The sequence below is a fragment of the Ovis aries genome, chromosome 14 (genome assembly GCF_016772045.2).
Source record: "Ovis aries strain OAR_USU_Benz2616 breed Rambouillet chromosome 14, ARS-UI_Ramb_v3.0, whole genome shotgun sequence".
In the NCBI taxonomy this organism is placed as follows: Eukaryota; Metazoa; Chordata; class Mammalia; order Artiodactyla; family Bovidae; genus Ovis; species Ovis aries.
The window spans coordinates 34197494-34218370 of NC_056067.1; the positions used below are offsets into that span (position 1 = coordinate 34197494).

At 51.7% G+C, this 20877-nt stretch overlaps 3 protein-coding genes across 3 annotated transcripts; 1 reads left to right on the plus strand and 2 right to left on the minus strand.

The window, feature by feature from the left end:
- Positions 1-5654: 5654 nt before the first annotated feature.
- Positions 5655-7533, minus strand: CIAO2B (cytosolic iron-sulfur assembly component 2B). The gene is made up of 5 exons (XM_060398377.1): positions 7362-7533; positions 7118-7195; positions 6741-6866; positions 6260-6305; positions 5655-5865 (listed from the first exon to the last, which is right to left on the minus strand). Exons 1-5 carry the CDS (start codon positions 7503-7505, stop codon positions 5768-5770), a joined length of 492 nt encoding a protein of 163 aa, XP_060254360.1. The 5' UTR covers positions 7506-7533; the 3' UTR covers positions 5655-5767.
- Positions 7534-8674: 1141 nt separating this feature from the next.
- On the plus strand, positions 8675-20187 carry CES2 (carboxylesterase 2). Its single transcript, XM_012189893.4, has 13 exons — positions 8675-8848; positions 13704-13908; positions 14821-14956; positions 15605-15738; positions 15829-16087; positions 16539-16637; positions 17072-17212; positions 17319-17399; positions 17635-17779; positions 18213-18338; positions 19257-19329; positions 19743-19945; positions 20081-20187. The coding sequence occupies exons 1-12, from the start codon at positions 8773-8775 to the stop codon at positions 19927-19929; spliced, it is 1662 nt and encodes a 553-aa protein (XP_012045283.2). The 5' UTR covers positions 8675-8772; the 3' UTR covers positions 19930-19945; positions 20081-20187.
- LOC114117795 (small ribosomal subunit protein uS14-like) lies at positions 12873-13152 on the minus strand. The gene has a single exon (XM_027977554.3). It carries the CDS (start codon positions 13142-13144, stop codon positions 12974-12976), a length of 171 nt encoding a protein of 56 aa, XP_027833355.1. The 5' UTR covers positions 13145-13152; the 3' UTR covers positions 12873-12973.
- Positions 20188-20877: the final 690 nt, after the last annotated feature.

Genomic DNA, 20877 nt, shown 5'->3' on the forward strand with positions numbered 1-20877 from the left:
GGGCTCAGGCGCCAGAGTTGCCTATTTAAGCCTCTGCCCGCCCCCGCCCCCCCCCCCCCCCCCCCCCGCGCTCGCCCCCGTCTGTGCGGTGCGGGGGCTGACGTGTCCGTCTCCCTCCCCCGAGGGGAATCCCCCACCCTCCTCCTAGGACCTCACACCCACCCAGCCCTCGCCTCACTCTCTAGGGCGGGGCTGGGGCAGACCCCGAAGACAAAAGCCCAGTCTGAGTGTGTGTGTGTGTGTGTGTGTGTGTGTGACAGAGAGAGAGAGAGAGAGAGAGAGAGAGAGAGAATTGGGGGTGGGTGGAGGGCAGGTAAAGAAGAAGGAGAGGGCGTCTGTGAGTGGTACGAGGAGGAGGGGGACAGAGGTGGAGTGGAGAGCGCCATCACGGGTTGGGGGGCGGGCAAGGCCGGAAGGAGCCCCATCAGCCCAGTGGGCCAAGTCCCCACTAGGAAAGACTTAGGTCTGGCCCTTTAAAAGTGATTTCTCCCTTCCCTCTCTCCCAGTCCTGGCCTGTTGCCCAAGCAAGCAGACCAGTTACAGGTCCACAGACTTCACCCTTCACTGCCCATGACACCCATTTATTTTGGGGCCCTAAATCCAAGCTTCTAACCTCAACCCCAGGTCCTTCCCACTCTCAAACCTGCCCTTGGGAGTTGACGATTCTACCTGATGAGCCTGCCCTTTGAGATGAGGGTTAGTGATACCTAAGCCCCCAAGGGGACCCTTAGAGGCCTGTGGGGAAGGGGTGGGGAAGCGAGGCCCTCTGGCAGTGTGGGGCAGGTAGAGGTGCAAGCTTGAACCTTGAAGAGGGAATGTGGGCCCAGAGAAGGAAAAGGATGGACTCAGCACCGCCTCCCCCTCAGCACCCTCCAGGCAGCTGCCAGCAACTCTGCTAAAAATACCTGCTCATTGGGCTCCTGGCCTGGAGGTTGCCCAAAGTTAGGGAAATCCTGGCAGGCAGGTGTCAGAGACCAGCAGGAGCGGATAGGGGTGGGACTAGACCGGATCAGGTCTGGTTCCAGTCATTCTGAGTCTTCAATGTCTCCTTCCTTCCCTTTAGTCTCAGACTGGGCCTATAATTCAAGGCATACTTGGGGTCTGGAGGTTCATAGTTATAGAGCATGGATGGGATCGGGCTTCCCAGGTGGCTCAGTGATAAAGAATCCGCCTACAATTCAGGAAGAACCCTAGGGATTGGGAAGAAGGAACTGGTAACCTGCTCCAGTATCCTTCCCTGGGAAATCTCATGGACAGAAGAGCCTGGTGGGCTATAGTCCATGAGGTCGCAAAGAGTTGGACACGACTTAGCCACTGAGTGTGCAGGCACACATGGATGGGGTCAGGCGGTTGGGAATGGGATAGCCACCATTTGGTGCCACCACTGCCCCTCCTCAGACCCAGGGAGGATGCTGGGGCACAGAGGGGAGGAGATGTAATGGAGAGACTTGGTTTCTAGTCCTAAATCTGTCCCCAGGGTCCTAGGTTTTGCTTCTCTCCCAGCTTCTATTATTCTATCCCAGCCCCTCTATTATTGCCTTGCTCATGTTTGGGGTGTGTGAGGACCGGGGGCAGGCAAGCTGTGAGGTACTTTGTGGTAGGGACCTCCTATTAGACTGACGTTTGATTGCGAGGGGTGTGATGGGGGTGGGGGGCACCCATTCAGGGCTCAGGTGACATCACGAATGGATGGATCCTAGTGGGCTGCTGTAGGTTGTCATGGAGACCGGGGTCAGGGCTCTCTGGCTGCTGCGTCAGTTTCCTTGGCAACATCTGAAATGGCCTTGGAATGAGCAGGGTCTGGTTAGGTAAGTGTTAGAGAGCTCACGCAGGCCCCTCTAGTTCTTGACGTCCTCAAAGCAAGCAAGGCCTGAACTGAGGGGTGGTCTATCCATTTGTGTCCTTCACATGGCTTGGGGGGTCTTGGAGGACTGGGCAACCCCATGTTGCCTCTAGCTTCCTGGACCAGGTCCAGTGGGAAGACGGAGTCATGGGCTGAGCCTCCTGTCGAAGAACAAAAGTCTTGGGACTTCCCTGGTGGTCCAGTGGTTAAGACTCTGCACTTCCAACGCAGGGGGCATGGGTTTGATCTTTGGTCAGGGAACTAAGATCCCACCATGCCATGCAGTGTAGCCAAAACAAACAAACAAACAACAGAAGTCCCAAGAGCCAGCAAACCACTTTCCGTCAGGAGTCCCAGCTGGGCTGCTCACGGCCCCTCCTAACCACCTTACACATGACCTTGCTGCTGACAAGAGCCCCTGGATGTCCAACAGAGGGTGGGTGTTGGGGGGGTAGCTGTGGTCATGTAAGGAATTAGGGCTGGGTTTCCCCTCTGATAATCTAAGCTCTTGACCTCAGCAGTGTTTCCTCATTGCCAAGGGAACTGCATCCACACTGGGCCACTCAGGCCCCAAGCATTCCCCAACATGCATCAGTATGGCCAGGGGCCCCAGGAACCATACCAGGACATGCCCTTGAAACACCCCCAATTCTCCGTCATCTCAGTTCTCTGGGCTGAGCTTGGCTGCCTAAGAAGAACAGACCGACGCAAGAACACCCTCAGGATAGCCTGCCCTTCAAATCCCACCTCTGCCCATTTAGTTTGGCTGAGCCTCAGTTCCCTCCTGTGTAGAACAGGAATAATGCCTACATGACGGTGGTTATAAGATATGAATAATCTGAGGACTTCCCTGGTGGTCCAGTGGTTAAGACCATGCTTCCAATGCAGGGAGTACAGTTTCGATCCCTGGTTGGAGAACTAAGACCCCACCTGCTGTATGGTGCAGCCAAAAAAGAAAAAAAAAGGTATAAATAACATGAAATTCAGAGGTAAACTGGTTGGCATGTGTCTGGCATATAGTATTATCGATATCTCAGTATGAACACTTCTATTATCGCCCTTGGTTGGACAGGACAGGCTGAGCGGCTCTGTCGGCCCTCTCCTGCTGCTTCTCTCCTGCTCCTGCTCCATTCTGTCCACAACAGTGGTCTGCCCAGGACAGCAGCAGGTACAGATACTTCTCCCCTCTCCCCACTACTCACATGTTCTCTGTGGGACCCTATGCCCTTCCCCTTCCTGGGAGAGCAAAATGCTGCAAAGGGAACTTGGCTGGATTTCAGTGTCCCCACCCCTCCTCACACCACAGCTCTCATGCCCCAGTTCCTCTGTTCTGTTCTAAGGCCCAATTCATTCACTCATTTCACTGACCTGTACTAAGTACCTAACTGTATGCCAGGCCTTTGCGCTTTGGGCAGGATGATGAGCAAAAATGGACAGACCTGGGCATGTTCATATGTGTCCTCTAATCCTTGGGTTGGTCTCACTTAGCTATGATTTGTTGTTCCCATTTTGTAGACGTGGTAACCGAGGCCTGAGAAGTCATAGGCCAGAAACAGCACAGCCAGACACACCTGGCGGAGGGCTTCAGGGACCTGAAACTTCATTCCCCCACCTCACCCCCCCCACCCCACCCCCCATCCCCATGTTCGCAGATAGCAGCTGGGATTCCAGAAAGTTACTCAGGCACTAGTCCAGTATTCACAAATGGTGTCACTGCAGGCAGCTGGGGGCCAGGCCCAGATGAGTCAAAACTGAAAAGGGGATATCTGATATGCCGGCTGGCTGGATGTGAGCAGCTTGGTGTCCCTCATCCACTGTGGCCTGGCTGCCAGGAGGGCCAGCTGAATGACTCAGTGACACCTGTCTCCCCTGTGACCCCCCCACCCCCAGCTGAACAGAGACACCACAGATCTTAGACAGATCCGGGCTGTCACTGCAGAGGTACACAGGCAGTGAAATCTACAGCTGGGTACTGGTGGTTGGGAAGCCTCCTTGGGGCCTGAGGGACTCTGGGAGGTTGGTCACCTGCCTCTCTTGGAGCACTGAGCTGCCTCATCTGTGGAAATGGGAGGGTGGGTACTCTGCCTGGAAGTTCACTTGAAATGGTCCTAGATCCACTTGCAATCCCCTCAGAGCAGTCCTAAGCTGTTGTCACCATTTCCCACATCACACATGAAGGAACTGGGTGACGTGGACTGATGGCTCTACCTCTCTGAGCAGCCAGATCTTGGTCACTGGGTGGCAAAGCCACTCTTGCCTAGAAACCAGGTGACACTGGTGGTAAAGAACCTGTGTGCCTATTCAGGAGACTTAAGAGATGAGGGTTCGATCCCTGGGTCGGGAAGATCCCCTGGAGGAGGGCATGGCAACCCACTCCAGTATTCTTTCCTGGAGAATCCCATGGACAGAGGAACCTGGTGGACTATAGTCCATGGGGTCACATAGAGTGGGACGGGACTGAAGTGGCTTAGCACAGCATAGGCCCCTCCAGCCAGGCAACAGCGCCCCCTGCCAGCTGAGCAGTACCTGCTGAACTTAGGTTCCTCTACTCTAACTGGAGGTCTTTGGGAGTCACTTACTTATTCTGGAAGCTTCTTTCCTCACCTGCAAAATAGAGATAAGAAAGAATCCCACACAGGGCTGGCTCAAGAATTGGCCATCTAGGTACTTATATATCAAGGCTTCTGCCAATGCCCACTCTCAGGACAGGCTCAATATCGTCAGAAGGCCCCCAGGAACAGATTTGCCAAGGGCCCAGGCTCCTTGCTGAGGCCTCTAGAAGGCTCTGCCCACCAGATGGACTGGCAAGTCTTATTAATAACTGAATTTTTCCTCAAAGAAATGGAGGCAGGGAATCACATTATGACTTCCGACTGGCTGATCCAAGGTCTAAGCCCCCCAGCCTATCCTGGTGACCAACTGTGCTGGGGGAGGCAGAGGCCCCAGACCTGAGCACTTGGGGTGACACAATCGGAGGACACTGGTGGAGACAGTGCTTCAGGTGGCTTTCAACAGAGAAATCTGCTGTCACTGCCCTGACTAGGGGACCAGACTGAGCATCACCGAGGATGGGGACAAGCTGGCATCACACAGCTACTGGTGAATACTAAGGATTCATAGAACACTCCTGGGCAAGGTTCTCATTAATAGACTCTAACCTGAACTCAACCAATTTCTAGTTTATAGGTAACACAGCAAAGGAAGAAATCAGACTGTGGGACTTCTCCAGGACAACTCACATTGTGCTTTTCAAAATAGTGTCAAGAAAGATTAAAAGGTGGGGAGGTGGGGAGATAGTTCTAGACAAGGCTAAAGAGATGACAACCAAATGCAATACATGGAACTTGACTGGAGCCTGATTAAACAATTATGAATGACATTGTGGGGAAATTCATATATGACTGGATATTAGATATTAGTGTCAAGGAATTGTCTGCTTTGGGACCAGATAACAGTACTGGGGTTACAGACTTAATCTTAGGAGACACAGGATGAAGTACTTAGAAGTGAAAGGTCGTATGTCTGCAGTTTACTGTCAAGTATATTTATATTCTCCACACATATAAATAAAGCCAGTGTTGTAACATGTTAAGAACTGTTAAATCTAGGTGGTGGGTATACAAGACTGTGTGCTACCTTATTCTTTCAATTTTTTGGCATACTTGCAACTTTTCCCAATCAAATCATTGGGAGAAATTTTTTAAATGAACCAAACCTCCTCGACTCATCCTGTTTAGGCACTCACTACCACCCCCATTCCAAGTTGGGAGTGACCCCACAGAGATGAAAGACTCTCAGGCACCCTGGGAAATGAATATAAATTAAAGGTTTATTACAAAATGCAAAATGTTAGTTTCTTATTGTCAGCGATTCAAGAACACAAGGCCATGAGCCCTGCATGGGGCTGGGAGCAAAAATCCAGGCTCAAGACCGGGCTGATAAACACTGGTTCACAACTTCAAGCAGGTGGGTGTTCTCTAGGGCGGCTGCAACCCGCTCTTTATCTGCAAGCTGCTTGTTCACTAGGTGGAAAGAAGAGAGTGGTTAAATATATCTAACCCCCCCAACTCCCAACAAAGCCCTCCTGTCACCTTCCCAGGATTCCAAGTCGATCTGGCTACCCCCACCATCTGAGCCCACACCTCCCCCACCTTCTTGTGACCCCTTCCCACCCGGCCACTCTTGTCTGCCTGCTACACTATAAAGCCTGGCACACCCTGGTCCCATATACTTAGAAGAGAGAGAAGGCAGGAGTGAAAGAACACGGTAAACACAGGAGACTCAAGTCAGGCCAACTTTGCTTTAGGCTGCTACCTAAAGCATCTGCCTAGTGCCACATCCCCAATCTTGCCCTAGAAACCATCATGGCAAGGGGGAAGCCTCGGGGCTAATGCTTCAATACCAGCCCACACTTACCTGCATGTTCTGAGGCATGGGTCCCTGGTGTAATGTGCACATCCATCTGGGAGGGAGAGAGATGGGCCTGAGAACCCACACACCTGTCTACCCCCTTCTCCCCACTCACCCCCTCCAGTTGATCCTACTTCCTAATTATGCTTTTGGACTCTGGCCTTCCAAATCCACTCACTGCCAGTCCATCACTACCCAAATGTCTGGCCAATGGCTACTGATTTAAAGACCTGTCTGCACCCTCCACCCCTGCTCCAGAGTATCTGTGGCTCCCTACTGCCCAAACTACCACACTCCTCACTACTTTCCTGCACTTTCCAGCGTGGGTCTTTATTCTTGTCTTATCCAGTTGGAAAGCCTCCTCCCAATTTCATCTCTGTTAGCCAAGTTCCTTCCAGACCTCTCTGATGTCCAGACTCATGCTCCCATCCTCCTCAGTGACAAACACTCACAGCTGCCCCACTCCCAGGGCTAAGTTCAAACTCACCTTGAAACGCTGGGGAAGGGATCGCAGAAGCTTGACTTTGATGGAGAGGCCAATAAGCGTGGCCATACTGCAGTGTGGAATGGTGGGTGTGAAGGCCACGGCCACTGTGCTCTCAGGGTCGCTCACCTAGTTGGGGAGAGGGATGTTAGGAGTCATGACCCGTTCAGTCCCGAGCCCCTCTTTTTAGTCTGTTGCTTCAAACAAGTCTAACAAGTATGGGCCTCAGTTTCCTCATCCATAAAACGGGTGTGCAAATGTTCCAAAGAACCACAGAGGGAGGAGTCCGTGACTGAAAGCACACCAGCCCCTTGGTGCACAGCTGAGCTATTCTGACTCTCCCGAACAAGTCGCTACCCTGGATGCTGGGAGTGACTCACCTGAACCCGGACTTGCTCTACTACGTTCAATTCTTCTAGCGTCAGGGGATGCTCCGGGTCATTGATGGAGCGAATCAAATGTGCCAAGTGAAGGAAAGAGGACTCTGTGCCTTTGCCCACTGAGAACCCTCCGCGGGAATGCCCGGCCCTAACACAGCTCCACCGACTACACAACGTCACTTCATCCCCTGCATCCCATGCCCGCGAAAACCGCCCCCAACCCCCGCTCCCGGCAGCGGCGGATATCGAAGATCTCGCGCGCGTCGATGCTGTCTGGAACCTGCTCGTCCTCCTCGCCGGCGGTCACTGGCCGGTCCCCAGAGCGTTCGTAGATGAGGGGGTTAGCGTTCTCCAGGAGACCGCCCCCCATCCCGCCGCTGCCCACCATCGCGGAACCGCGGCCGGCGACCGTAGGCATGCACTTCCTCTCCTACGGCGCACTTCCGGGGAACGGGAAGGGGGCGTGGCGTGGTGACGGGGTAACGCGAGGGACACGCAGCGCAGCCCGTGCTTCACCTGGGGTGTGGGTGGGACGGTGGCCCCTGTGCGCTCTCCACGCGGACTCGGGAATATACCGAGCGCCTCCAACAACGACACCGAGAAGGGAGCACATGTGCGAGCCGGGAGGGTGCTCGGCACCGCAGGATAAGGCTGGAGCACTGCAGATCCGAATGACATCGAGCCAGGCATCATTTCCTCCGAGAAACCTGCACCTTGGGCTGGGCAGTTGCCTAGACTTGCCTCTGTCTGCCCCGGCACGGCTCACTGCGTTTCGGAACTTCCAGGACACGTACCTGCAGCTCCATCTTCACCTGGGGCCCGAGAGTGCTCTCCCAGTCCCCAGCACGCGGACCAGCAGACGTTCTCTAAATGTTTGTCCAATGGATAAATAACTGACCTCGATTTTGGAAAGAGCTGGGGACAGGGAAAGACCCGGGATGAGGCTGAGGGTGTCCTTAAGATGAGTGCCGCAATCAGGTGTGCATTTCAAAAGGGGGACCTTTGCTGAGTAGGGCGGGGGGCTCACGGAGACCCTCAGACCAGAGACAATAAGGGGATGAAGGTGAACCCAGGAAATCGATCCCCGAAAACAAGGAGGAGTTTTTGGAATGACTGGCAGTTACGTTTCCCTGCCTTTACTCTAGCGGTTCCTTTCCCTCTGAACGAAAGTCGTTTTGATATCTCTTGTCTGTGGGAATTCTGGTTGTGCCCCTCTTAAGGAAACGCTCCCGGTTTCCACAATTACAGCTTATTGCTCCCTCTCCGCGATCCTCGCACCCCTCCCCCCGCCCCCGCCCCAGCACCACACTTATCGAGCCTGTGACTGTAGGGACACTAAACGCAAGTTTGGGGAGAGGGGTCTTGGTATTGCGGAGGAACTGCAGAAGCCTCAGTGCCCCTTCGAAGGAAGCCCAAGGGGACCCAGACAGAAGGGAAGCGGCTGTGCTAGCCCCTGCTTGCCACTGGTCTTAACTCGTTTAGTCCCGTTCTCCTGCCAAACCCACCTTTGCTCCCGCCTCTGCCCTGCCCAGTCCAAACTCCAGGCCTGGGTGAGGCACTGACTGGTCGAGTCCTGGCTGGACGGGTCACCGCGCAGCCTCTTGCTGAAAAGCCGCGTGCCCGCCGGTAGTGCAAAAAAGACCTCTGAGCTCACGATGAAGCCGGACGGGCCTCGCTTGCTTCTGAGGGCCGTGGCCTTCGGGTTCTTGCTTCTCCTCGTCTCGGGCCAGGGTGAGGCGACATAGGGCGCAGGGCGACATAGGGACCGGGGTAGGACTGGGCCAAATTCTGCAGAAGCTGTGGGGGTGGGGGTGGGGGTGATAGAGCGGGTACTGGCGTCGGGGAGGTGGGAGCCGCTGGAGCGCTACAGTACCAGAACCGTGATCCCACGCATCTCTGAGTCCCCAGAGGCGAGAAAAAGTCTGGCCTGCCCCAAGTCTAGCTACGCTGAGGGGCAAGCGGGCTCTAGGGTGTGAGACGCAGCCGGGCGGGGTGGGAAGTTATTTAGAACATTTCCCTTCAAGTGTTCGTGGTGGAGCTGGAGCTGATCGGTGCTAGCATCCACAATAATAGTACCTTCCTGCTGCCGTTTGGCTCTGAGCGTTGCACCCTTGGCCAGAGGGACGTCCTGAATGCTTCTGAGCCTCTCTCCACGGAGTTGTAGGCAAGGTTACTGGCTCAGGCTACAGAGGCCCTCATCCCCAGCAGCCACATCCAGCGGGGAAGATTGCCACATCCTCTTCACCCCATGCACCCACCCTAGGTGAGGTTGTGCCTTGGCCTTCAGGGCAAGGTAATCGCTCTTTGTGCCAGCCCTTATCAGTAGCTTTTACTGATAAGTAGCTTAGGCTATGTGGGCACAATTCCCCGGGCACAGCCCCAGCTCCTGTACCTGCTCTTGAACCCTATGATCATGTAATTCAGAGGTTCTCTGCCTGTGACACTTGACTATCTTGTCCTCTCCCAGTCCAATCTGCCCAGGAAGGGTCCACACTCATGACTCCCCCGTGGCCTACCCCACTGGGCTTCCACCCTTACCCTTTGCTGACCAGGCTCTAGGAGGTCCCCGGAATCTTCCAGCACCACAATCTGCTAAACTTAGCTGAGGCCTCTTTTTAAAAATGTTGCTGTGTTGGATTGGACCCACTTTCAGAGCAGAAGAATTGATAAGTACAGGTGATGGCTTTGTCCCTCTCCTGTCCTACCAAGTCCTGGCTTTTCGACAGGGACCATCTAGATCTCCAGGGCTTTCCACACACTGCCCAGGAGTTCGCCCAAGAATGGCTGTGTGCATGCATCCTTGGTTTTCCCCCAAATGGTCACCCGTTGCCTCCCTTTCTGGTCCCTGGCTTTTCCACTTCCTGACCCCAGGAATGACCTCCACACCCCATCGTGGTAGAACTTCTTCATACTGTTTAATGAAAGGGCTTCTCTTCAAGAAGTAAGCATCCTCAATGTAACCAGCCTCTGATCAGGAACATTTTAGCAGATTTTGTCCTTTGCTATAATGAACAACCAGCATTAGAGGCTGGTGGAGGCAGTGAATTACATGGATAGACATTACATCCCACCAGGAATTAGAGAGCAGCATATTCCTTGGGAGAATGGTGGGCCTTCTGACTTGAAAAGGCATTGCTCAATTGCCCTCTATGGAGCGTGAGAATAGCTGCTGACTCTGGCCTCACCCACACTATGTGTCATCGAGCATGTTAATCTATGTAGTACAGTCATGTGAGGCTGTTTTTTTTCTTTCTTTAAAAAAAAAAGAACACTTTTTATTATGAAACCAGGCTCAGATCTGCCAAATTCTGCAGACAGAACCTGAGCCTGCAGGAAGAAAGGCGCCAGGGAGGTGGGAACCAGTGGAGATAACACCAGAGGAATTGGGAGCCTAATTGGATACCTCCCTGCACCCTGAGGCACAGAGAGGGTCAGGACTGCCTGAGGTCACATAGCACTGCAGGGCTCCGAATCTGAGGTAGGGAGAATAATATAGCAGACTCAGTATGCCTTCAACAGTTATCAAGACCTGGGCAACTTAGTTTTGTTTGGATTATTGCCTCTCCTTTGCACTATTATTTGAAGCAAATGCCAGACATCATATCACTTGTAAATTTTTAAAATCATGTCCTACTAAAAGAAAAGGTATATACCTCTCATAATTTCTTAATGTAATCAAACATCTAGTCGAACATTCTTTTTTCATATTATCTCATGATATTTATGACATTTTTTAAAACCATGATTTATATAAGGTTCATACTTTAAGAACTGGTAGTTGTGCTTCTTTCTTTAATAGCAGATTTGAGATATAATTCACATAGCATTTAATATGGTTTGTAGGGACTTCCCTGGTGGCCAGTGATCCCAATGCAGGGGGCACATGTTTGATCCCTGGTCAGGGAACTAGGGACTTCCCTGGTAGCTCATCTGGTGAAGAATCTGCCTGCAATGCAGGAGACCCTGGTTTGGTTCCTGGGTCAAGAAATTCCCCTGGAGCAGGGATAGGCTACCCAATCCAGTATGTTTGGGCTTCCCTGGTGGCTCAGATGGTAAAAGAATCTGCCCGTGATGCGGGAGACCTGGATTCCATCCTTGGGTTGGGAAGATCCCCTGAGGGAGAGCATGGCAACCGACTCCATTATTCTTGCCTGGAAAATCCCCATGGATAGAGGAACCTGGCGGGCTACAGTCCATGGGGTCGCGAAGAGTTGGACACAACTGAGCAACTAAGCACAGCACAGCACAGGGAACTAAATCCCACACGCCATAACTAAAAAGGATCCCACATGCCACAGCTAAGACCCAGCACAGCCAAAGAAATAAAGTAAATAAACAAATATTTTAATATGGTTTTTAGTATATTTATGGAGTTTACCACATTGATTTCCCTTTTCCCCAACATTTTGTCTCTATGACTATCCCAATTGTGATTTTGTATAAATTGAATCATCCAATATGTGATCCTTTAGAACTGGCTTTTTTCACTTAGCACCGTGTTATAGAATGTTTGGTAATTCTTTTTATTGATGAATAATATATTCTATTGTGTAGATATGGTACATTTTATTAACCCATTTATCAGTTGATGGACATTTGGATTCTTTCCACTTTTTGGTTATTATAAATAATCCTGCTATGAACATCCATACCCAAGTTTTTGTGTGGACATGTTTTCAGTTCTCTTGAGTTTATACTTACGAGTGGAATTGCTGGGTCATTTGGTAACTCTATGTTTAACTTTTTGAAGGACTGCAGGATGTTTTCCAAAGCACTTGCATCATTTTCCCTTCCCACTGGCAATGTATGAAGGTTCCAGTTTTTCCACATCCTTTCCAACATTTATTATTACCTGTCTTTTTGAAGTATTTCATGAAGCTCAATCTTCAGATTCATTCTCTGCCTCGCTTCTGTTTTCCTTGTAATTTTGTTGTTGCATTGAAGAAACTAGTTTGTTCTGGAGAGGATCCCAGAGTTGGGATTTGGGTTATTTCTGTTTGTTTGTTTTCTTGAAGTATAGTTGATTTATAATGTTAAGTTAGTTTCAGGTGTACAGTAAAGTGGTTCAGTGATAAACATATTCATATTCTTTTTCCTTATAGATTATTATAAGATATTGAGCAGAGTTCCCTGTGCTATCTAAGGGCTCTCGGCCCTTGTTGGTTATTTTATATATAATAGTGTGTATATGTTAATCCCAAACTCCTAATTTATCCCTCCCCCCTTTTTCCCTTTGGTAACCATAAATTTGTTTTCTGTGTCCATGAATCTGTTTCTCTTTTGTTCATTTGTATCATTTTTTAAATTCCACATATAACAGAGTTTGGATTTTGCTGATATGGTGTCTTTTAACTGTTTCTCTGCCCCCTGTGTGCCTGTAAATTTGTATTTATATTCTAGAGTCTCGATCAAATTCAGATTTTACGTTTTGCTTTGTTTTGTTTAGGGGCAAGACTGCTTCATATGTGGTACAATGGACTTCCAATAGAAAACATACAATGTCTGATTGTCTTGCTTTCTGTGACAAAATAAGTTGCTGACATCACATTCAGATTTCAGTGTGCGTTTCTCTTAGCATGATTGACACAAATATCTCCTCATTTGTGTAAGAGCTATTTATTGGTGTTCCTCATTCTGTCTGAAAATGCACTTTCACCATTTCATGTTCTTTTGCCAAATGTACATTGCTGTCATCTTTCTTATTTATAGAATTTTTTATCTATTAAGAATGTCAGCTCCCCGTCTGTTAGGTGACTTTCTTTCTTTTTTTAAATTTTTAAACTTTTATTTTCAAAGAGCTAGTGTTGTTTTCTGCATAAGGTAGATGTGCTGGACGATCCATTTAAGCAAGTTCAGTTAGCCCAACTTAACGAAGCTGATGTCCTTCGCATACTGGTGGAAATGCTGGCGGCACATTTTGAGGCCGTATTTTTGGATCAGACCATGGTGGTTTGAGCAGACCCAGCAAGAGCGAGAACTCTGGCCAAAGCTTCTCTGATGGATCCAACAGAGCTGCTGGTGACCCATGTTGCTTTCTTGGCTGCAATGAGGCAAGGGTGTTAGGTGACTCTTAATCTCTTCCTGGTTGCCAGCTCCCTTTAGCAGGTGGGCTGTGCTTTCTAATGTTCTAGACACAGCTGCCCTTTCCTCTGTAGTTCTCCTCATAACATCACTCTTTATTTGGAGAATACTTGATGTCACTCTTGCCACCTGGAGTGTGAGATCCTTAAGGACAAGAATCTTGTCTGTCTGATTCCTACAGCTCTCCTGCTGCTCCTAGACCCGCACACAGTGAGTGGAAGGGACACTCTCACCTCCATCAAGCTCATATGGCTATTTGAGGCTGCTGGGGCTAAACCATGGTGCTAAGCCCCAGAGAGGTATACTGAGCCTGATGGAAAAGGCTGGAGCAGTAAAGGCAGTGGGGGCAGGGCAGAATTACAGGCAGAGAATCTGTAAAGCAAGTATTGGGAGATCAGTGTCCCTTGAGCTGAGCTGAGGACAGGAAGGAGGTGACAACATCAAGCGTCTGGGAGGGCAGCTGAATGGGGAGACCCAACCCTGATGTCCATCTCTTTGCCCACAGGCCAGGACTCTACCCACCCTGTCCGGACCACACACACAGGGAAGGTGCAGGGGAGCCTTGTCTACGTGAAGAATGCTGATGTGGGGGTCCACACCTTCTTGGGAATTCCCTTTGCCAAGCCACCTGTAGGGCCACTGCGATTTGCACCCCCAGAGCCCCCAGAATCTTGGAGCGGTGTAAAGGATGGGACTTCCCAGCCAGCCAAGTAAGCAGGAGATCCGGGAACTTTAGGCCCTGGTATAGAGGGTACTCTTGAGCTCTGGGCCAGGTTGCAGTTGTTATTTCATCTAAGCCACAGCCAATTTTCCTTCTGAGACTGATGGATATTCACATGCATTTTTCCGATAAGCGTGCTTAAAAGAACAAAGTAACTTTCCCAGACTGAGGGCTTAGCACTCAAAAGAGGATTAGATCTACATGCTGAAGGGACAAGCAGAGACATGTAACTCCCTAAGTTTTAGTTGTACCAAGTGATCTCTGACACCAGAGAAAGTGGCTCTGGAAGAGGTTTGACCCTTGTAGGAGCTCCTGATTCTAGCAGCTCATACTGTAGATTCCCAAGGAGCGGCAGACCTGAGTCTTCACAGTCACTGTGCCAACCAACAGGGCCAGGTGCCATTGACCAAGGAATGTGTGAATGTCCTTGCAGCTGGAAACTTTGAGGGAAAGATGAGGTTTCCCGAGAGATTGACTTGAGGTTTTTAAAGGACATTGCACTGCTCTTCTCTTGAGAAATTAATCCATTCATTTTGGCAGCACATGTATACGGGCTACTCCCCTGTTCCAGGTCTGTGTGAGTACAGGGATATGGTGGTGAATGTCAACACGTGCAACCAATAGTTCTCATAGAGGCCCTCAAGAGTCAAGATTTCTCAGCCTCAGGAGGATAGTATCCAAGGCCCTCATAAACTTGAGGCTCCCCTGGAAGACTGGGCTCCATCCCAGCTTTCCCAGAGTCTGTGGACTATAACCTGGTGCAAAGGTCCTTTAGGGAGGGATCACATGTAAGTGGGGCATCAGAGAAAGTGGGACCAAGCAGCTGGGAGTAAATCGGGGCCCAGAATCTGATTACAGCTACTGCACAGCCCCAGGACTAACTGCCTGCCACGGCCACCAGGTGTCTGCAGGACCCCAATGGCATGAAAACAATGGAACTGTGGAATGTGACCCTGCCTTCTACCTCCATGTCTGAAGATTGTCTGTACCTCAACATCCACACACCTGCCCATTCCCACAAGGGCTCCAATCTGCCTGTGAGTGCCAGGACATAACTGGGTGAGGGGTGGGAGGATGTTTCTTCTGCAAGAAAATTGAAAAGGACAAGATCAGCTTGAGCCCCACTGCACATGGACCCTGTTAAGACACTGAGTGCTTCTTACCCAGCATGGATGGCTGACCCTTTGGCACAGGGTCACAGAACCCTGGCTGCTTTCAGAGGTCAGAAACTGTGTCCCTGGGAGGGACCCTGGACTCACCCAGCCAACTCATACCCAGGACCCAGTCAGGTACCTAGGTGCCTAAGGCCTGCACTTTGAGGTGGCCAGAGACCCCAGTCTTGGATTATCCACTGGGCCAGTGAGAATGGAGTACTCGTTTAATTAATGTGCATGCATGTAAGGTGATCAGAGAAACACCCCTTTTCTTTCCACCCCAGAAGGTTCTGGGGGAAATGGGGCCAGGCTCTGGTAAGTGGGACAGGCCTTACACATGGGAGGCAGGTTTTCCTGATAGAATGTGGGTCACCTTCACTCCAGGTAATGAAGACACTACTGTGTCTTGCTAGAGTTCTGTCCATGTGGTTAGGTGAGCAGAGTCAAAGTTGTGGTTAGCTTAGGTAGCAGCCCTGGTGGGGTTTAGGGCCAGGTGGGAGCCACTTGGTAACTATACCTCGGATTCCCCAGGTGATGGTGTGGATCCATGGTGGCGCGCTTGTCCTGGGCATGGCTTCCATGTATGACGGCTCTGCACTGGCAGCCTTTGAAGACGTGGTGGTGGTCGTTATCCAGTACCGCCTGGGTTTGCTGGGCTTCTTCAGGTGAATCTGGGGCTGGGCTGGGCTGGGCTGGGCAATGTGGACTGATGGAGCTAGGACAGTCCCATGACCCTCATCCTTGCCACCTCTCAGCACTGGAGACAAACACGCAACTGGCAACTGGGGCTACCTGGATCAAGTGGCCGCACTGCGCTGGGTCCAGCAGAATATTGCCTACTTTGGAGGCGACCCTGGCCGTGTCACAATTTTTGGCGAGTCTGCGGGTGGCATAAGCGTGTCTTTGCACGTCATATCACCCATGTCCCAAGGACTCTTCCATGGCGCCATCATGGAGAGTGGCGTGGCCCTGCTGCCTGGCTTCACCGTCAACTCATCTGACAAGGTCTCCAAAGTGAGTGCCCTCACCCATGGAAAGCCCAGACCTGCTCCCCGCATCTCTTAGCCCTCAGCCCATTATGCTGTCTGTTAAGTGGAGATAACAGGGACTCCCCTGCCATCAGAGGACCTTGGGAACAGCCACCTACCTGGGGATTGTTCAGGGATCAGAATTCACAGGACTCTGTCAGCTCAGAGGCTGAGTGTGTTCCGTGGCTCACAGAACTCCTGCCCTGGGACCCCCATCAGAGGCAGGACCATCTAGGAAAGTGGGATGACACGCTGCCCTCCCACCCCCAGCTGAGTCCTCTGAGCAACAGGGAGGTTGGAACAATTTCAACCCTGTAGAAATCCATTCACAATACTCTGTGAGATTTGGGGGTACACCTGCCTGCACCTGGGGCATTGGGCATACCTCTCTCCCCTACCTGGAAGGATGAGCCGACCACTGCCTGATCTCTTCACAGTTGGTGGCCAACCTGTCTGCCTGTGGCCAGGTTGACTCAGAGGCCCTGGTGGACTGCCTGCGGCACAAGAATGAAGAGGAGGTTCTAGCCATCAACAAGGTTTGGCTGAATGGATGTGGCTTTGGAGGGAGGGGCAATAAGGTGTGCGGCAGGCAAGCCTGGGTACCCTTCACTGTCCTGGGCAAGTTTTTCCAGCTCCACAGTGTGGTGTCCTTATAGCCGTCTTACAGGAGCCTCCTGCAAGCCTCTCTTACAGGAGCCTCCTGCAAGCCTCTCTTACAGGAGCCTCCTGTAAGCCTCCCTTACAGGAGCCTCCTGTAAGCCTCCCTTACAGGAGCCTCCTGTAAGCCTCCCTTACAGGAGCCTCCTGTAAGCCTCCCTTACAGGAGATGAGGTGCGATTTGAGGCCAGGCATGCTGAGGCAGATGCAGGACCTTCTGGGGTGGGTGTGAGCATCCTGGGATGAGCCAGGAAGGGCGCATCATGTCTGTGGCATCAGAAAGTGTCTGCAGCCTGACCTTGAGGATCCTTAGCACTTCAAGACCATCCCCGGCCTAGTGGATGAGATCTTCCTGCCCAAGCACCCCCTGGAGCTGCTGGCCTCTGCTGACTTTCAACCTGTCCCCAGCATCATTGGTGTCAACAACGATGAGTACGGTTGGATCATCCCCTTGGTGAGGCCCACTCCCAAGCCTCCAGATGCCTTCCAATGGGAAGTCCTCAGGGCTTCATAGTTCTGGGCCCATCCTATTTCCAACTTGAGTCTCTCCCACCACCTAGACCATGAACAATTCTGACACCAGGAGGGAAATGAGCAGAGAGTCCGTGAGGAATGCCTTGCAGAAATTGTCAGCAATGACGGTGAGGCTCTTGTGGACCTGCCCTCATGGGGAGGGGTTCCTTTCCTATCCTAAGGCACAGGGAACCCATCACCCAGATATCCTGTCCATGCAATACCTCCCCCCACCCCCACCAGAACTTGGTCCCTGTCCTCAGTTCCCAATCCCAACCCAGAATCCATCTCCCACCTCTGCCCCTGCTGCCTCCCGGCCCCTTCCAGCCTGCCTAAACTGACTCCCTCATCCACCTGGGGCAGACTATGCCTCCTGAGTTTGGTGAGCTGTTGATGGAGGAGTACATAGAGGACAGTGAAGACCACCAGACCCTCCAAAACCAGTTCCAAGAGATGATGGGGGACTACATTTTCGTGATCCCTGCACTCCAAGTAGCAATGTTTCATCGTGAGTACATCTGTAACTAAGGCCAGCCTGGCAGGAGAGCAGCTTGGAGCTGCAGGTGTCAGGGGAGGTCTACCAGTGTCCAGGTCCCCACCCATATATATTTATTGGGCCCCAGGTGCCAGGCACTTGATATCCTTCATCTTGGTAAATCCTCATGGCTAGTCTAAGAAACAGACATTTATACCATTTTACAGAGGAGGAAAAGAGTTCAGTGACCTTCAGTGACTTGCCCAAGACCACACCGTAGGAATTTCCAAGGCAGCGATTTGAACCCAGGCCCTCCCCACTGCAGTTGCTCCAGCCTGGGACTCCCTCACCCCATTGTCCAGATTCCAACCAGCTTTGGACCTAGCTATGTCATCACCGTGGATCGTGCAGGAAGGCTCCCAGTGAGGGGCCACCATGTCATGGCCCATCTGCCCTACCTCCTCAGGTTCCCATGCCCCCGTCTACTTCTACGAGTTCCAACATCAGTCCAGCTTCTTCAAGGATGTCAGGCCGAGCTATGTGAGGGCGGACCACGGAGATGAGGTTCGCTTCCTCTTCAGGAATGAGCAAAGTGAGTCATCCTGGGTGGGGCTCCTTGTTCCCAGGATGTGGGATGCTGGCTGAGACCCTGGGTGAGGGCAATCATGAGAAAACTGAGGCTCCAAGAGAGGATGGGATCAGGTGTCCAAGATCTAACAGCTGGAAAGACTGAGCTCCAGGGACTTCCCTGATGATCCAGTGGTTAAGACTCCACACTCCTGATGCTGGGGGCACAGGTTCAGTCCCTGGTTGGGAAATTAAGGTCCCGCATGCTGCAGGTACAAAACAGAGAAAAGAAAATTTTAAAAAAGAAGAAGAAGAAAAGGAAAGGGAAAAAAAACTGAGCTTGGAGTCCAGGACTCTTCAGACCAGAACCCACAGTCCATCTCTCCTCACCCTGATCTTCGGTGTCTGGCATGAGTGCAGAGAACATTTTTCAAAGGCATCTTTCTCTCTTTTTTTTCCCCCTTCCTCCCTACCCTTCTTTTTCCTATTTATTTATTTATTTTTTTAAATCACTCAGTCATGTCCAACTCTTTGTGACCCCATGGACTGTACAGTCCATGAAATTCTCCAGGCCAGAATACTGGAGTGGATAGCTGTTCCCTTCTCCAGGGGATCTTCCCAACCGCAGGGATTGAACCCAGGTCTCCCTCATTGCAGGTGAATTCTTTACCAGCTGAGCCACCAGGGAAGCCCTCCTATTTATTTTTCAAATCTCTTCCAGTGTCAGAATAAGAGCCTTCTAGGTCAGGGTTGAACCCAGTGTCGGGCCGGCCAGAGGCCGGGAAGAATATATGGGGCTTGGGCAAGGACAGGGCCTGGGAAGCGGGCAGAGCCGAAGGCTGGGGATGACAGGGCAGAGCCTGGGATGGTGGGGAGATGGGGGAATGACCCACGTGCCGGACTGAACTGCCCTCACCTGGACCCTTGTCTTCTTGCTCTGTAGTCCAATTCACGGAGGAGGAGGAGCTGCTGAGCAGGAAGATGATCAAGTACTGGGCCAACTTTGCTCGAAATGGGTAAGATGTCACACCCCTACTTTAACCCCCATGGTGGAGAGGACAGGGCCTGGAACCCATTTGGGGCTCCCCTTGTCTGTCTACGGTGACTCATGAGCGTATGTGTCCTTCATTGCATAGCCCCCTCCCCAGCTCCAAGATCCTCTTGGACACTCTTTCCATCTCTGGGTGACCTGGATGGGGGCGGTGACAGTGCTGTTACCTACAGAGCCTCCCTCTGTCAGGAAGGAACAAAGGCTGCCCTGCCCCCTGTAGAACTGATGCTCTAGTGGGAGGTGGTTTCTTTCTTTCCTACTTCTAGAAACCTCCCCTCTCATTCCCCAAGCCCTGTTTGGTTGCCTTGCCTGACCTGTCAGGGGTCAGGTGCTTGGATCTGAGCTTGGTAGGACTCAGAGTGACCCTCATGTCTACAGGAACCCCAATGGTGAGGGTCTGCCCCACTGGCCGATGTTCGACCAGGAGGACCAATACATGCAGCTGAACACGCAGCCTGCAGTGGGCCGGGCCCTGAAGGCCCACAGGCTCCAGTTCTGGACGAAGACCCTGCCCCAGAAGACACAGGAGCTAATGGAGACCAAGGAGAAGCACACAGAACTATAGCTCCCTGCATCTGGGGGTAGGGGTTGGGGGCTTGAGTGGAGGTGGGGGTCTGCCAGATGTGCCCACACATGCCCAGCGGGGAGCCTTCAGTTTTTTCCTTCATTCACACAGCCATTCATTCATTCATTCTTCTACCCATCTATCCATCCAGCAAACCTTGAAGAACCAACTGCCTGATGTTCCCAAGCCTGCCATGGGTCCTCTCTTCTCAGACACAGTCAATAAACCTTCCCAGGAAGCTTCATGAGCAAACACTAATGGAAGTTTACTTTCTTTAGCACTCCACTGGACCCTGAGCCCCGTCTTCCCTTCCTTACTTCCACTGCCTCCCCAGCCTCTCTCTCCTCTGCCTCTGAAGGAAGGTGCTTGGGGAACCTTGAACATACGGCTCTCAGCAAGGCCCCCACGCTCTCCGTCTGTAAATGGCCAATCAGAAACCTGGACACCAGGATCCTGGGAACGAAGGATCTCAGCCCCGCCCTCCACCCAGGCTACCCACTACTCAGAATGTTGAAGTCCCTATCCCCACCCATTGTCTTCCTAGACTAAGTGCCATCTGTTGGTGACCTTTAAACAAACTTCTCTTTCACTTAGTGTCCCACAGAGATGATTGACCCTGGTTTTTGTAGGAAGCAGAATTGGGCTTGTCCATGGGCTGCTGGAGCCTGGGCCAGCTGCACAGTGGCCAGGAGAAGTGGGTGGGTTCCTCAGTCACTGTCTCCTGAAGCCTGTCTTTACCTTCAGTGATTCTGCAGACATTGTAGGGCCCAGACTTTACATGATCACAGCACATCCGTGAAGAGGTTTATCTGTGGGATATTTCCTGGAAGCAGGATTGAGGGGTCAGAAGATCTAGGATGTTAGGAGAAGAGACTTGTCTGTTGGCTCCCAATGGCCTCTTCATCCAGGGAGGTCTCCTTTGGTTTTTAGAATCCCCCTTGCTACTGC

Coding starts and splice junctions, on each gene's coding strand:
- CIAO2B (XM_060398377.1), bottom strand. CDS start 7,505: ATGGTGGGCAGCGGCGGGATGGGGGGCGGTCTCCTGGAGAACGCTAAC. Junction 7,196..7,361: donor ACGCGCGCGAGATCTTCGAT/ATCCGCCGCTGC, acceptor CACTTGGCACAT/TTGATTCGCTCCATCAATGA. Junction 6,867..7,117: donor TAGAGCAAGTCCGGGTTCAG/GTGAGTCACTCC, acceptor CTCCCCAACTAG/GTGAGCGACCCTGAGAGCAC.
- CES2 (XM_012189893.4), top strand. CDS start 8,773: ATGAAGCCGGACGGGCCTCGCTTGCTTCTGAGGGCCGTGGCCTTCGGG. Junction 15,739..15,828: donor GGTTTGCTGGGCTTCTTCAG/GTGAATCTGGGG, acceptor GCCACCTCTCAG/CACTGGAGACAAACACGCAA. Junction 18,339..19,256: donor CCTCTTCAGGAATGAGCAAA/GTGAGTCATCCT, acceptor CTTGCTCTGTAG/TCCAATTCACGGAGGAGGAG.
- LOC114117795 (XM_027977554.3), bottom strand. CDS start 13,144: ATGGGTCACCAGCAGCTCTGTTGGATCCATCAGAGAAGCTTTGGCCAG.